The following is a 17,478-nucleotide window of genomic DNA, read 5'->3' as shown; positions in this document are numbered from 1 at the left end:
ACTCTGAAACATTTCTTAGAATGATTTTGACTGCTCTTTTGAGTAACAGAAACTGCGAGAGAAGCAGAAGAGTGTGCGGGAAAGCCATGGTCCAAATCTGAAGCAAGTGAAAATGTGGCGAGATTTCAATCTGCTCATGGAGTGCAAGAAGGAATGTTTCCTCAAGCAGCAAAACCAAGCATCCATTGGCCAGGTCATTCAGGAAGGAGGAGAGGATCGGCTGGTCTTGTGAATCAAGCTGTTTGCTATCCTAGCCATACTGAGCATCAATTCTGTTCTGAAAATTGGTCTAGTTCTACAACTGTTTCTACAAAAGTTAAATTTCTGGTTGCTGCTTGGAAAAGTCCCAGCCTAAATAGAATGGCAATGGTTTCCCAGTTTGACTGGGAGCCTTTTCAGCCACTCCTTGTATTAAGGAGAGAAAATAACACTCATTCTACAGGTACTGCAGATGCAAAGTTGCTCTATCACTTGGAGGCCAGTTTAAGCAGTGGGACGGGCTCCGTGTTCGATTACTGCATTGAAATGGCTTACGGGCAAAGGTCTAGCCCATGTGTTGAGCTGAAAGCTGGCTGTTTTCACAGAGAGACCAAGGTAAATGATACTCCCCAGGCCCAAAAAAAGTTCAGAGTTCTAATTCTGAAGCTTCTACATCCAAGCAGCAGGATATACTGTGCCAGAAAGCCAAAGTTGCTTCCAAGAAGTCCGCTCACCCCACTTAGTCATGCACAAACCTGACATATTGCTTCCTCTTGGTCCTGGGAAAAGGATGCTCATTTATCTTCCAACGGCAGAGCAGGGTTTAAATTCTCAGCACGTTTCTTAAACATGCATTTTTTTGCTTCAAAGTATGTGCAGGCCTATAACTTCATCAGGTGTCATCTTTAAATGGCCACTCCCGCTGGAGAGCTGCACTGGAGTTTAGAAGCAATAGGCAAAGCTTGGGGAAGCAAAGTGTGGCCAGTTGATACAAGGGCCTCTGATCCCTGTCATTAGACTTCTCATGAGTCTCCCTGGCTCCCTTGAGATAAGCAAAGGGTGTGTAAAGAAAATTTACTAGCTGGACTAAAACTAGTAAATTTAGTCCTTGGACTAAAACTGAGGTGCAGGAACTTCCAAAAGTTTCTTGCTTCCCTTAGGCCTTTGACCTGTAGCAAAGTCATTTAGAAACATATGAAAAGGAGTTATTCCAACCTTTTCTAGCTTTGTTAGAACAATGGCATTTTAACATTCCCTGTAGCTTTCTGCTCTCTGCCTAATTTTTCCTGGTTGATATTAAATTAATATATTTCATTAAATGTAGCCACAGAGACAATAAAGTCTAACATTCACATTGTCATTCTTCTGTCCGCTTGTTCAGTTCCCCATTGTCCATACTTAATAAAGAACAGGAGTTTATTGGCTGTCAGACTCCACTTCACCTCTCCGATTTACGCTTTTGAGAAGTCAAAAGGCTTTGCTTTCTGACTCGGGGACAAATGCTGTCAGATATGGAACAGAGGTGATCTGTAAAGAAACCACACATAGAGTCCAAGACCTTGCTGCTCTATTGTCTTACAATTTAACAAGAAATGGTGTGACAAAGTTAAGTGCTGATCTGAATCGGGAGCTACGGTATAAACCCTCACCTCCTCTACCAGTGAGAAAACATGCATTACTGAATGAAAAACTAGAGAGCCATAGAAAGAGCAGGCTGTGAAGAGTGTACATGAGTTATGCACCTGTTTTCAACCACCTGTTTGTTGCATTTATGCTTTACATTTTTAGATAAATCCCCCCCCCCGGTGGTGCTCCACTTCCTCTACTTCAGCCTTCCCTACTCTCAAATGAAAATTGCAGTCTGCAACATGTGGTTTTGTGTGGGCAAATGTGATAAACTTGTACAGTTCTTAAATGTATAAAATATATGTCAGAAATTATTTGAAAACTTTCATTTCCATATGATGCAGATGTAATGCAAATATGCTTAATTTGAATAGGTTTTTTCTAAAAAAGAATTTGATATTTGCAGGACCAAAATGTGATTTTTAACCCTGAAGACTGAGTGATAATCACACTCATGTCTGCAAAATCCTGGTCTTCCTTGTTCATTGTTCCTTGTGCTGGTGGAACCAACAGTAAAGTGTCTGAGTTTTCAAAGGAAGGATCAGTCAGCCAGTTCCTGAAACTTAGGTCTCTGGGGGAGATAGATTAAGCAGGGTCTAAATTAAAGCACAGTTGGAGGAGAGAAAAGGGTTAGCATGCTTCTAAGTGTGAGAAAATGTATTGGGTGGGAGGAGAGAAATGTAAATAGCCAGTGCCCAAGGCGATCTCAGTGGAAATAGAGCTGCAAAGTAGCTCCGATTCTGCCTCTGAGGTATTTTTTGAGGCCTAAATAGCAGCTTGATAGGACTTGGGAGGTTCACTGCCATTTGAAAATCCACCCCGGAGCCCTTAAATCATATTTATTACCCACTAAATCATTTAGCCATCCTACGACACAGCCTGTGGCCACAGCAGTGAGCACTTTTGAAATCTCAGGCCAGTGGTTAGAAATAAGACTGAAATTCCCCTTTCTGGCTTCTCATGTCAACAGCAGAGAGATTCGAGGAAGATTTGGGATGTAATTTGCTTTCTCTTCTCCCCCCCCCCCCCAATCTGCAGAAAGTAGTCAGATTGTAACATCTGTTGACATTTTGCAGATAAGGTAGGAATGCCAGTTGCTGGAAACCCTCTTGCCCTGTTTGTGGGCTTCCCCTGGGGGCATCTGCTTGGCCACTGGGAGAACAGGAGGCTGGACTAGATGGGCCACTGGCCGGATGCAGCAGCCAGGTGCTCACCATTGATGGGGAACTTCAGGGTCTCTGTGCTTTCTTGCAGGGAAGGGGGTCTTCAACTTCAAACTGGACTGGGGCCAGACAGCTGTTCAAGTGCAGTATTCTTCCTTCAGCACTGGCACCTAAAATCACATAGGCACCTAAAATCCCAGGTGGAGATTTATCAGCTCAGTGAGAACCAGACCCAAGCGCCCTTGAGGAATGTAGCTCAGGAGCATCCTTGTAATCTGCTTAATATGCCTAGTGTGACAGCCAACATCACCAAAGAGGATGTGTCCAGTTTAAGAAAATAATACCTTTGTCATGAACTCACCAGGTGGCCTGGCACACTCATTTTCAGCTTCTTCTCCCTCACCTTCAACGTTTCATGGACAGAGACAACTGTTAACATGCTCCAGTCACATCCATAAAGTGCCTCAGTGTTTGAGGCAGTATGCCTCTAGATACCAATTGCTGGCAACCCCAGGAGGGAAGAGTGCTCCTATGATTGGGTCCTGCTTGTGGGCATCTGCTTGGCCTCTGTGGGAGCAGGATGCTGGACTCTTCTGTATGTTTTTAAGCTCCCGTTGCATCTGCTTGTGTAAGGCTCACCATTGTTTGTTCTGCAAAAAGGACCTCTGCTCCCGAGGAGGGGGGCAGTCTAAAATTGAAAGTGGAAAAGGAGAGTAGCAAAGTTCAAATGGGCGTGAATGCAGTTCTAGTCAAGCTTGGCTACAGTTGGAGGTAAGGATTTAAGGAGTTGAAGCCAGGGGTCTCTCAGAAAAGGTAGGTTTTGAGGCAGGAGTTGAAGGGAGAGAAGGCGGCGCTGCTTACATCTTGGGGGAGGCGGATCCAGGCATGAAGGGACAGCAGGAGATTTGATAGGAGATGGAGTCAGTGTACATGGAACCCTCTCTAAACCACACAGCCCCAAAGTGACAGCACATCTCAGACACATGCATTTGTGATCATCTTTCCTCAATATACACCGCAAACTGAAGTGCAACTATAACTGTTAGAGCATCAGTATGCTTCCAGCAGGTTAGCAGACAAGCTTTGCAAAAAGCCCTGTTGAAATGAACAAGGGCACCTGGGATCCCTTAGTGGCAGGGAGAGATTGCTGGGGAGGGGGAGGGGGGTGAGATTTCACTGGAAAAAGGACCGCCTTTACCTGCCTGCTACACCTCTGGACTCCTGGTAGCAGTGGGAGCCGCGGGGGGTGGGAGGGGTGGACAGAAGGAGCAAAAGAGAATATAACTGAAAAAGAGGATGACATTGAAATATGATTTTATTTAAGTGATAATGGGGTTGAATATGATAGAGGAAAAATTGCTAAAGAAGGAGGGGGAAATGAAAATCAATGGGGGGGGAGGGGAAGTCCAGAAGACAATGTTTAGTAAAAAAGATATGAGATGCTGATTTTTTAAAATTCTTTTTTATTGTTGGTTTTTTTGTTTTTTGTTTTTTAATATGGATGTTATAATAATGTACAATCATATGGATGTTATTCTGTTCTTATAAAACTTAATAAAAATTATTTGGGGGGGGGGGAGAAATGAACATGGGCACTACCTTGACTGAGGCTTATGATTCATTTAAGGTTTAGAGGAGCAAGCAAGAGAGTAGAAGTCTTGAATCAATTTCTGGACTTAACATACAGGAAAAATCTCAAAATGTTTTACTGATGCTTATTGGAATGGTGTCTGTGGCACAGTTTCTTTTGCCCTAATGCAAAGAGGAAATATACCAGTATATATAAAGACAGAGAGAGGAGGTTTTGCAGTAGTAGCACTTTTTGGATTGCACCCCAAAAGGCACCATGCTGCTTTCTCAGAGGTCCATTGTCACTGCTGCGTCATTCCTGTTGCCCTCCAGAAGGGCAAACTGATTACGCACTTCGGCAGCATCAGAAATGACTTTCTCAGCTGAAGCAGAAAATTATAATTCAGAGAAAAGAAAAACTGGAGGAAGGGATAAAGTGGCTATCTTTAGCTTTTATGCAAGTGGACAGTCAATAATGTGACTTTAATGGTTTTTGTTCAGGGACTATTTTTTCCAACCTGTTAGAGATTTGATAGGCGTTTCATGGGAAGGGAGTGGGAGAATTCTGACAGCTCCTTCAGCTTATCGCTTTTCCTATTAGCATTAATACTCTAAGCAGCTAATACATGAGATTACACACGGCTTGGAAAATCACCTGCTTCTGACTGGTGACGTTCCAAAGAACATGTAAGAAACAATTTAGTGTCTGTTAAATGTACATTTTGAATATCCTGAATCCCTGGGAGCCTGTTCATATGTGACCACATATCCAGAAATGGCTCACTTCTGCATTAATTTATTTATACACTGAGGGGGTTAAAAAGAAATTGCAGTGAACCGCCAGGCAATAAGTGCAGGGACAGTTAGATGTAAGAATGTATTTAACTGAGTCTGAAGCCCAATTGAAACATGGCAGCAGACAAGCCTAGAACGATTACCCACTTGGGGTCCCAGGCACCTTGTGGCACCTCTAAACCAGGTCTCCGTCTGCCGGGTGCAGATACCGGTAGTTAGCAAGCCAACACAGTGTCTGCCCAGGCCACAAATCCCTGGTGTGTTAATTCTGCAGGTGAGGCAACTGGGCTTAGACATGATACTTCGCACATGAGACTCTGCAAGGGCACATTCTTTAGGGAAGTTTTTTATGTTTGGTGTTTAATCGTGTTTTTAATATTCTGTTGGGAGCCGCTCAGAATTGGCTGGGGAGGCCCGGCAAGATGGGTGGGGTGTAAGTAATAAATTATTTATGAATGCCCAGCATGCCATCACCTTTAAATCAAGCCTCTATCCCAAGATGCTTATGATGCTATGGCCTGTCGGCTACGCAAATAAAGTTTGATTTGATTTGATTTGAAATCAAGCCTCTATCTCAAGACAGGATAATACAAGATCTGTCATGGAAGCTTTAGTTGAAATTCCTGCCTGGCAACAACTATTAGCTAAATGCAATATTCAAGTACTGTCTACCCACTATTGGAAACAATACTGGGCTACATTGGCTTTTCTGATCAAGCAGGTCTCTCCTACGTTCCATTATATTCTTACCTGTGAATCACAGGCACTGAGGTCAGTCGGCCGCCTCCTCCCTGCTTTGCATGAGAGTTTCCAGAGTCATCTGGCTGGCCATTGTTTGGATGGAATGCTGGACAGGGTGCTTTAAAGTGCCATACCTTTTTCAGCTGACATAGCAAGGCACTTCTTCTTCTTCTTCTTCTTCTTCTTCTTCTTCTTCTTCTTCTTCTTCTTCTTCTTCTTCTGCGATCACTCGTAGTCGAGTAAGATTGTCTTCCATAAACACGGTTTTAACAATGAGTCCATAAGTGACTTTGGAGGCCAATTCTGGATCCACACGTCCTTCCACAGTGGGGACATTGGTTTCCGGGCAGGAGTTGATCACGGTGAGGGTTTGCCAAGCGTGCCTTCCTCTTAGCACCTTTCTCCCTTGCGTTCTGAGTTCAAGTGTCTTCAAAGCCCATGACACCTCTGGTAAAGGCTGTTCTCCAACTGGAGTACTCGCAGGCCAGTGTTTCCCAGTTGTGTCAGTGTTTATACTACATTTTTTTTAGATTTGCCTTGAGACAGTCTTTAAACCTATTTTGTTGACCACCAGAATTACGCTTTCCATTTTTAAGTTATGTACCTATGAAATAATAAGCCATAAAACCATGTCCTTTATGCAGATAATATCTACAGATTGTGCATAAACTATTCGCTTCATTGAGCTGACTTGAATTGGTTAAAGTGCTTAGTTCACATGTTGCAGTTGTCAAATCGCTTTTTTTCTGTTATAAAATATGCCTTAAGTTTAAGTCATTTAGTGACAGGTAATCTAAGACTACAAATGTGCTGAGTGAGAGAATCATTTTACTTGAATAAAACATTTTTGGACATTTATTGGGAGTTTCAAACAAGCAAAAAATATTTGACTGTTGACTCCCATACAAGGCTGGAAAATAAACATTTGGCACCCAAACTGCAGTGTTCAGACAGGCCTAGAGCATGAGCATAACTCGCCCTGCGCCGCTGTGCTTCATTATGAAGAGCCTTCAGCTACATGAGCTTGCAACTATTATGGTATTTTCTTGCATCAGTTGTGAGGAAAAGCCTTCAGAGTGCTCAACAGTTTGAGATAAAACTTGGGTTCAGAAATTCCCACACAGCATGATGAATTCAACTGGGTGAGCTTATTTTAAATTGATTTCATTTCAGAATTTATAAACCAGCCTACAGAGAATACCCAAGTGGTGTACAAAAAAACAATGTAAATCTAATACAGATCATAAAACAGTATTAATACCTAAAAACCAACAAAAATTTAGGGCTGGGAGCAGAGCCACAGTCTCCCTCTCCCTGATATAGGTGCTTTGTGCACAAGTAAAAAAAACCTTGACTCTATCCCCGTAGCAAAGTAGCAGCTAGTGCAACACATTTCAGCAGAGGTGTCACAAGTTATTGATAGGTTGCCTTGAGTTAATCCTTATCTCCTAGCCCAACCAACCTTGTCAGGTAGTTTTGAGGTTTAATTGGGCCCATCCCATGTACATTCCCTGGACTCCTGAAGTGGGGTACATATATGGTGCCATTTAAGGATGTAAGTGGAAATCAGGCAACTTACTTCCTTATTAAATTTGTATACCGCCCTTCATCCGAAGATCACAGGGTCTGTCACAACATTAAAAACACCAATTTTACTCCTAGGCTTTGACAAATAAATATTTTTAGATTAAAACTTGCTGGAGCAATTTCTATAACCTTTGCCAGAATTAGCACCTTTCCAACAGAACAAACAGTTGGAGCAAGACGCCCAGTATAACATCTTGGTAGCTGACTGTTCTGTTTCCAATTTTCTTCAGTTTCCCACTCCTCTGAAAACACTGCCTTTTAATTCTCTTCATGCGGAACCCATTAGCATGCACTTGACACACAGTAGCTCAAGCCTGCCTCTGTTTTTCCTCTCCCACAAATGTTCCCTGCCAGTGAATCTCACCGAATTAAACTGAAGATTCATCTTAAAAACAACAGCTCTGCCACATGTGTTATAGATACACATGCATGCATAGACACACCGATGCAGATGTACGTGTCAAAACAAGGCAAATGTTATCTCCAGTCAAATTAATACGGAGTGTGGGCTTAGCCTTGGAATCCATTCTAAAGGCCAGCCATAGCGCATGCGACGCAGTAATAAAAACCACAAAGAGCCTTGTGGCATCATCAGTCTGGTATATTATGCCATAAGCTTCCACAGAGCAGAGCCCACTTAATGAAACATAATTCTCCATTGGCAACCATAAAGGTAAAGGACTTCTGACAGTTAAGTCCAGTCGCAAACGACGCTGGGGTTGCGGCACTCATCTCGCTTTACTGGCCGAGGGAGCCGGTTTGTCCGCAGACAGCTTCTGGGTCATGTGGCCAGCATGACTAAGCCGCTTCTGGCGAACCAGAGCAGCGCACGGAAACGCCGTTTCCCTTCCCGCTGTAGCGGTCCCTATTTATCTACTTGCACTTTGACATGCTTTCGAACTGCTAGGTTGGCAGGAGCTGGGACCGAGCAACGGGAGCTCATCCTGTCGCAGGGATTTGAACCACCGACCTTCCAATCAGCAAGCCCTATGCTCAGTGGTTTAGACCACAGCACCAGCTGTGTCCCATACATACACATACATTGTTGTTGTTGTTGTTTAGTCGTTTAGTCGTGTCCGACTCTTCGTGACTCCATGGACCATAGCACGCCAGGCACTCCTGTCTTCCACTGCCTCCCGCAGTTTGGTCAAACTCATGTTCGTAGCTTCGAGAACACTGTCCAACCATCTCGTCCTCTGTCGTCCCCTTCTCCTTGTGCCCTCAATCTTTCCCAACATCAGGGTCTTTTCCAAGGATTCTTTTCTTCTCATGAGGTAGCCAAAGTATTGGAGCCTCAGGTTCACGATCTGTCCTTCCAGTGAGCACTCAGGGCTCATTTCCTTACGAATGGATAGGTTTGATCTTCTTGCAGTCCATGGGACTCTCATACATGGGACTCTCATACATACATCCAAAAGACAGCTCATCTGAACCATCTCTGGGCTAACAATTAAGAAGGCTGGATCTTGCCTCTTAAATTACCTTAGCACCTCCTAGAAGACCTGAACTCAGAACCCACCGTTGTGCCCACACAAGGGATCCAAGTGTGATTAGCACTGCAAGTTCCCACAGGCCCAGAAGGACTGGTCTGGTGGCAGAGGTCTCAGCTGTTCAGCCAGTGTGGACAGGATTACTACCAGATTGGCATTTCCCTGCCCTGCACCCCAGCTGGCTCCCAGCCCAGTCCACCCTCCTGACTGGTCCACAGTCCTATATTAATGCTACATTAATGCTTCAAAGCTCAGCCTGAGTACAATACAAGATTGCGGTGCCTTGATGTGCCTCGTTGCCTTGGAGCCCAACACATAAAACTGCTTTCCCAAACTTGATATTCTTCTTGCCTCTCGCCCAGCTCCCTCTAAATCCACAGATTAGATTTGGTTAGGGGGGGAGAGACCTTTGCACTGGCTAGTACCCGTGGTTTGGCTCTGCCTACCACTTTGCAACCCCCAATCTAAGGCACATCAACATGACATAATGGCTCTAATGATATCCAGGTCAAATGAAAAGTGTTCTGTGAATGGCCCTGAGACCTCCGGGTCTAGAGCAGTATATAAATTCAACAAATAATTTAAAAATAATAGCCTTATTCATGTCAACTCGGAACTAAGCCCCACTGAGTGAATGGGTCTGGCTCCAGGTAAGGGTGCATATTATTCCTGCCGGGGGGGGGCGGACTAGATTACCCTTTGGGGGTCCCTTCCGACTCCACAATCCTAGGACTGCAGCATTAGTGTCCCTAGAGAGCTTGTGTGGTTTTGCCCAAATGTGCTGTAACTCGGGGAGAGCAGGTGTCTGCAGGCAAAAAATATTCAGGATTGCACTGGTAGCTGCACCGGGCTGAGAAAGACAATTGTCTGAGATGCTAAGGAGCTGCCAGCAGTCAGCCTAGCAAAACTGAGCAATCCTGGGACATAAGGTAGCTCAGCATATATCATTTGTCCCACCTCCATGAGAAGCGATTGTATTCTGCAAGGGTGCGTGCGAATACTCAGATGCTTCTTCTTCTTCTTCTTGTAAGCCTCTGGACTCTTCGAAAGACATTTAGGACTCACTCAAAATGCAATGGAATTGATCAGGGAGAGAGGGTGAGGGATCTGCTGCTTTGTTGCCCAGACCATCAAGCCATGGAAAAAAATGTGGATGTTTTTCTTTTTCTTCCTTCCTTGCCAGTGACTCAGCTATTTCAAAACAAGTGGCCAGCTTTTATTCTAACACTTCTTGAAGGATTTGATTGAAACTCTGTATGTCCAGATAACATCCAACAAAGTGCCCCTCTTGCGTTTTGTTTCAAGATATTTTTGGAAACAGCACAAGTGACCTTGGAGCGCCAGAGCCCTGCTTTTCCAATTTAGGACTTTGTGGCTGGCCTACAGGGAAGAAGGATATTCTTTAAAAAAAAAAAAAGAGGAATCAGTGTCCGCATCAAAACTCTCCCTACCCCTTCCAATTAATATATAGAAGCTATGTGGGATCCCCACCCCCACCCCCACCCCTGGCATGTATATTTTCCCAGATATACTGATCTATTTAAGGACATAAATCAACAAAACTACTTCTCGGTATATTTCTCCCATAAATTTTCTGGCTTATATTTGTTGCCAAAAGGTCCTTATGTAATTTGAATGGGGTGACACTTTGACACTTAGTTTATCTACTGTTTTTCTTTTTGTGTTTAGGTACGGTAATCATAGCTAGTATTCTGCTGTCAAGCCAGTGACGATGTGAAGTCTAAATGAAGGCAACCTATAATCTTGGAACAGAACGGCATAACAGGCCTGTCCTTTGCGGGAGCTGAGATCCATATTGATAGAAACATTCTCAATCCCTGAGGATTGCACTGTGAAACCAAGGAATGGCCTTAGGGCGTATGAGGCCACCACCTTGCCGAAGCTGAGCAAGCCAGAGCCAGGGCCTGCGGGAACTGCAGAGTGGGAAGGGACCCCGAGGGTCATCTAGTCCGACCCCCTGCAATGCAGGGATCTCAGCTAAAGCAGCCATGACAGATGGTCATCCAACCTCTGCTTAAAAACCTCCAAGGAAGGAGGCTCAATACCTGGATGGGTCTCTACCTGGGAACCACATGTTCGCTACCTTCAGTAACAGAAGGAAGGCAGGATATACCTGTAAGAATATAGGAATCCAAATCTTTATTGCTTAGCCAGGAGTATACAGAAGTGCAATAAAAATGGAATGCCATTCAAAACATAATTAAAACTAAGTAAGAGCACCTATTGCAATTTCTATTATAATAATAATTTCAAAATTATAGCACACATTACAGAAAAGACGCACTTTAGCAACAGAACTGACAGACCCCCTACTGTCTGATATATCGTGGAAAACGCTGGAACCTGTGTAAAACAGGTCTCTTATATCTAGGTAAACAGCGTTTCCATGCGCTTTGGCACTTGTCACAGTCCTCTGTGCCCCAGAAGCGGTTTAGTCCAGCTGGCCACATGACCCAGAAAGCTGTCTGTGGACAAACGCCGGTTCCCTCGGCCTGAAAGCGAGATGAGCACTGCACCCCATAGTCGCTTTTGACGGGACTTAACATTTTTTACCTTATATATAGGAATCCATTTATTACAATGATTGTGCAGGTCTGTAACTGGGTCATTTATTTAATTTTATTTAAAATAGTTCCATTCGACCGCCAAGGCTTAGGTTTGAAAGGGGCATATACCAAAATTTTAAATCCATACAGAGAATTAAAATCAGAACAATGGTAAAAGGCATCAGCAATAAAAACAGTAAGAACAACTGCAGGGAAACATAGTCCAAAAGCTTAAAATGCAAAACCCATTAAGGATGCTCTAAAATGATCCTAAATGCCGTCAAAGCTCACACAAACAGCAGTATGTTAACCAGTACCTAAAGGTCACAGAGAAGAAAGACAGCTGGGCAAATGGACCGGAGTAAATGGACAACCAGGGCCCTGCCTTGAATGCATTTTTGGTTAAATTTGTCTCACCTTTCAGTGTAAAGTCATTCCAGGGCAGGTCACACTATGCAGTGTTTCCCAACCAGTGTGCCTCCAGATGTTTTGGGACTACAACTCCCATCATTCCTGACCACTGGTCTTGCTAGCTAGGGATGATGGGAGTTGTAGTCCCAAAACATCTGGAGGCACACTGGTTGGGAAACACTGCACTATAGCATACTAAATCACATAAGAGTTAAAACAGCAAGCATCACAATATGCAGGTAAATAAAACCAATCTCCATGGAGTTTTCTTGGCAGGGATACTGGAGTGGCTTGCCAGTTCCTTCTCCAGGTGGATCACATTTAGTCAAAACTCTCCACTATGACCTGTCCATCTTGGGTGGCCGTGCATGGCATAGCTCATCGCTTCTCTGAGTTATTCAAGCCCCTTCGCCACAACAAGGCATTGATCCATGAAATTAAAAGACACCTGCTTCTTGGGAGAAAAGCAATGACAAACCTAGACAGCATCTTAAAAAGCAGAGACATCACCTTGCCTACAAAGGTCCGTATAGTTAAAGCTATGGTTTTCCCAGTAGTGATGTATGGAAGTGAGAGCTGGACCATAAAGAAGGCTGATCGCCGAAGAATTGATGCTTTTGAATTATGGTGCTGGAGGGACTCTTGAGAGTCCCATGGACTGCAAGAAGATCAAACCTATCCATTCTTAAGGAAATCAGCCCTGAGTGCTCACTGGAAGGACAGATCGTGAAGCTGAGGCTCCAATACTTTGGCCACCTCATGAGAAGATAAGACTCCATGGAAAAGACCCTGATGTTGGGAAAGATTGAGGGCACTAGGAGAAGGGGACGACAGAGGACAAGATGGTTGGACAGTGTTCTCGAAGCTACGAACATGAGTTTGACCAAACTGCGGGAGGCAGTGCAAGACAGGAGTGCCTGGCGTGCTATGGTCCATGGGGTCACGAAGAGTCGGACACGACTAAACGACTAAACAACAACAACAAAACCAATCTCACACATGCCCTACGTCTGTAAGCAGGCCCACTGTTATTTGATAAGCCTGGCAGAAGAGGAATGTTTTTAGCTGGTGGCAAAAGCCAGCTAATATCCATGCCAGCCTAATGCTGGAAGGAAGGGTATTCCACAGCCAGGGGGCCGACAGCAAAAAGGCCCTATTATGAGTCCTATATCCCCCCTGCTGCAGGTCGGGGGGGGGGTTGAGCCTGACAGAATACAGTACTGCCTTGCCCAAGGCCAGCTTGGAAGATTGAGGCAGAACTGGGGACAGTTTTTTAGCCACTACATCAGGCATAAGCAAACTCAGCCCTGTAAATGTTTTGCTACTACAACTCCCATCATCCCTGACCACTGGTCCTGTTAGCTAGGGATGATGGGAGTTGTAGTCGGGCCAAGTTTGCCTATGCCTGCGCTACACCAACACCCATCAGCTGGTGGGTGGCACCATTGGACTATGGTAATGGATGATGGGATTTGTAGTCCAACCATCCTGGAAAGGCCACAGATTCTGCACCCCTGCACTATACCACAGCAGCTCTACAACTTTATGATTCAGCAGAGCCACATTTTTGCAAGTGTGTGTACATTTTGCAAAAAAAGCTAGGAGAAAAAAAGAACGCCTTTGAGTCTCATGGCAGTATCGATTTCTGTTCTATAGCAGCTTAGACATAAAGTGTGCCTCTTAATTCTGGAAAGAGGCCTTTGGGCGGGAGAACATTTCTATGTGGCCTGAATGCTCTTCAGCTGGAGCAGAAGCAGCAGATGGGAAGCCAGAGTTCCTGAGAGGTTCCTTTGCATTGCCTGAAGCTCCCCTGCCGGTGCTACCTTTGATAGTGACAGTTAAAAGGAAGAACAAAGAAAGGAACCAGGGACCCCAAAGGATTGCTTCCCACACACCTGACTTGGTGCTTTAAAAGCCTGGAGGAACTTTCCAGAAAAATAAAACAAACAGTGGCGTAGCAGGGGAGGCAGGGGGGTAATGGCCCTGAGCGCAAATTTCTGAGGGGGCGCAAACAGGCACCCCCATGACAGGCTTCCTCATCCAGGCCAGAGGCACAGGAAGGCAAGCCGCGCCCAGGCAGGCCTTCAGGACTGGGGTGGCGCCTCCGCCTCCTCATGGCTGGCAAAAGGATGCCCGCCTGCAGCCTGTTTCTGGGCCGGCTTTGCATTAGAGCAGGCATGCCCAAACTTCAGCCCTCCAGATGTTTTGGACTACAATTCCCATCATCCCTAACCACTGGTCCTGTTAGCTAGGGATCATGGGAGTTGTAGGCCAAAACATCTGGAGGGCCGCAGGTTGGGCATGCCTGCATTAGAGCTAGTTTGCAAGGAGAGACTCCCTTGATTAGACACTGGCCGGTGAAGACTGACCGTTGCCCAGTCCACCATTTGTGTGTGTGTGTGTGTGTGTGTGTGTCCAACACCTGCCCCACCCCGGGTGTCAGCAATCCACGCTTTGCTCCTGGAATAAAATTAAGCTGTTCTGGGTTACGCTTGTGGCCTTTATAGGCAGCTATGCAGAAATCAGCCTATGAAAGATTTCACTTGGTAGAGATAAGCACTGAATGGCTGCGCATCAAGCTGCTGATAAAAGCACAGCCACTCTTACTCTGGCTAGTAGAAAAGTTGGCAACTCCAGGAGAAAAGCAAGGATCTTTTGATGCCTCCTCCTCAGTGCAACAAGGGTTGCATGCCCCCTTTGTTTCTGGAAAGACTTTAATTGTTCAATAGTGGGTTGACATAGCAGACGACACAGCTATTTCTCCAAAGCAGCTCTTTATTTGGAAGTTGGAACAGAACTGAACTGAACTGCTGAGCCGGCCTGCTTTTATAGACGGCTGGCTCAAACAATGTATCAAACCAAATTCAAAGTTCCCTCCTAAAGTTCCCGCCTAAAACAACTGCCAAGGACCTGAGGGAAAACTATATACACCTATACATAACATTAACTGTGATAAGGATAAGATAAAGCAGGACAACGTTAAATTTCTAAAAAGGAAAGCAATGTCCAAACAATAGGAAGTTATTTTTTTATTTTTCCTTTTTATTTTCTCTTTGGTACCTTTTTTCCGTTTTTTCCCCTTTCTTTTCCTTTATTTCATTATTTGTAAATCTGTATTTGTATTTTTTTTAAAAAAATTCTGTATTACTTTTGTATTATTCTTGAGTTGTATTATTTTTTGAGTTTTCTTGAATTTTCTTTGTATTTTTGTATTTTTTAAAGTATGCAAATTAAGATTTCTTTCTTTCTTTTTTTAAACATTAACTGTGACGTGGGCGTGGGTGTGTGGGTTCATGGCACACAGACGTGCACATGAGTCAGCGCTTGAGTGCAAGAGTCTGTGGGTGGGGTGGCCTCACCCACTTTTGGCCGCACCCACTGCTGGCACAGAGCCCCTAGAGCAGGGGTAGGCAACCTAAGGCCCGGGGGCCAGATCCGGCCCAACTGCCTTTTAAATTCGGTCCGTGGACGGTCTGGGAATCAGCGTGTTTTTACATGCATAGAATGTGCCCTTTTATTTAAAATGCATCTCTGGGTTGTTTGCGGGGCATAGGAATTTGTTCTTTCCCCTCCAAAAAAATATAGTCCGGCCCCCCACAAGGTTGAAAAAGGTTGCTGACCCCTGCCCCAGAGGGCTGGTCAAGGATGAATGTGGGCAGTCCTTCCTTGGGATGAAAAGGGTTAGCCACCCCTGCTTTTCATATCTGGAGGGCAGGCAGAAATCCAACAGGCACAGCTTTTCCTCATCAGCAAAGAAATCTAACGTGAGCTGGAGCATTGAAAAGGTGAAGAACCTGGCTGGAGGTATTTTGCTCGGCACCCACAGGCCGCCTTAATTAAATGAGTGCCCTCTTGAAAGTGCTGCCTCATTCAGCGCTTAAAAGCACCCAGAAAGCCTAAGAAGATTTCAGCAAATTCTGAGTCATTCACTTCTCTGCCATGCAGTATTGTTGAGGGAGAGAGTGAGGAGTATAATCACCCCAGCAGGGATTATTTGGTGCCAGGATGGAGGCCTGAAGATCTGGGGTTGCCAGCCTTTTGACAAGCCCTTCAACATACGGTTTACCTGCAGCAATTAGCAAGTGATGAAATTTAGCTATGCTGTGTTAATTTTACAGCTAATGGGGCCTGCTGCTGACGCATCATTGACTGATTTCTGTGTATGAAAGTGCTGTTAAATTCATAGGTGCAGGGAAAGACAGGACTGCAGAAACATAGAACTGCAGAAGATGATGTATAGATGGTATTTAACACCAGTAAAATTGGCTAAGATGTTTAGGATGAGTAGCAAAATATGCTGGAAATGTAAAGAGAAAGACGGTGAATTTTATCATATGTGGTGGACATGCGACAAAATTAAAAGATTTTGGGAAATGATATATAATGAAATGAAAAAGATTTATAAATATACTTTCCCCAAAAAACCAGAAGCTTTTTTATTAGGAATTATAGGACAAGAGATAATGAAAAGAGATCAAGTATTATTTATGTACGCGACAACTGCGGCTAGGACTTTGTTAGCCCAAAAATGGAAAACTCGGGAGTTACCGACGATTGAAGAGTGGCAGACGAAAATGATGGACTATGCAGAATTAGCAAGACTGACTAGCAGGATCCGAAACCAGGGAGAGTCAAGGTTCCAAAAGGACTGGAGTAAATTTGTGGACTATATGGAGAAGAACTGTATAAGTTTAAAAACACTTGCAGGACTGAAATAAATCCTACGAATCGACTTTAAGTAGATGAAATAAAGGAACTGCGAGATAGGAGTGAATAAGAAAACCGAATGGGGGGAAGGAGGGAAGTCAAAGCTCGGCAGAGCAAAGAAAATCGTAAGGATTGATAAGATGTTAAGAAGAGAAATTTTGTGTTTACTATGTTTATTATGTGTTGTTGTGTTTGTGATTGTATGTGTGGTTTGTTTTTGTTTAAATGTGTTTAATTGGAAAATCTAATAAATTGCTTTTAAAAAAAGAAAAGAAACATAGGACTGCAGAGGAGTGGGAAGGGGTTCCAGTTAAACGATCCCTGGCAGATGGCCATCCAAACTCTGTTCAGAAACCTCCAAGGAAGGAGAGTCCATCACGATGGTCATTGGGGAAACCTGCCTACAATGTACGATGCGCCACCCGACATTTGTGCCACCCACCCCATCCCTGGGCATGGCATGCTAACCTCTCGGCCAGAAGGTACAGTACAGCCTTTTGGCCAAGGATAGGGAACCTGTATGTGACCTTCCAGATGTTGCTTGGCTTCAGTCTCCCTCACCACTGGCCGCCCGCATTATGCGAGCTGGATTCCAGCAACGTCTGGACTCAGGATGGTGGCACAGGTTCTGCAGTCCAGTTTTAGGTAGACTGGAATTGTGGCAAAGCCAGCTGTTGGGAGGGGCTGTGTGCCTGTTGAAAACACAGAGCTGTTAAAAGCACAGGAGCACTGACAAGGCAATGGGAGCAGAGCTGGTGAAGCAGAGGGCAATGCTGCCTAATTCATAGCACAATCCTGGGCAGGCTTGCTCAGAATTAAGTCCCACCGTATGTGATCTGGTTG

At 44.6% G+C, this 17,478-nt stretch overlaps 1 protein-coding gene across 3 annotated transcripts in view; it reads left to right on the top strand.

The window, feature by feature from the left end:
- Positions 1-16,889, top strand: part of IFT81 (intraflagellar transport 81) — a 73,410-nt gene extending 56,521 nt beyond the window's left edge. Inside the window, exons 19-20 of one of the 3 annotated variants that reach the window (XR_004691461.2) lie at positions 50-3,539; positions 10,640-16,889. Coding sequence is in view for 1 of the 3 variants with exons in the window: in XM_035098556.2 (XP_034954447.1) it covers positions 50-232 (183 nt within the window). In the remaining 2 variants the exon portion in view is untranslated. Of the gene's footprint in view, positions 1-49; positions 4,016-10,639 lie in introns of those variants that run through there. The other 2 variants (XR_004691462.2, XM_035098556.2) reach the window with 2 other exon arrangements.
- Positions 16,890-17,478: the final 589 nt, after the last annotated feature.

This window comes from Zootoca vivipara, chromosome 17, assembly GCF_963506605.1.
Source record: "Zootoca vivipara chromosome 17, rZooViv1.1, whole genome shotgun sequence".
Taxonomy (NCBI): Eukaryota; Metazoa; Chordata; class Lepidosauria; order Squamata; family Lacertidae; genus Zootoca; species Zootoca vivipara.
The sequence above is the reverse complement of the archived record's forward strand: the minus strand, read 5'-3'. Positions and strand labels throughout refer to the sequence as shown.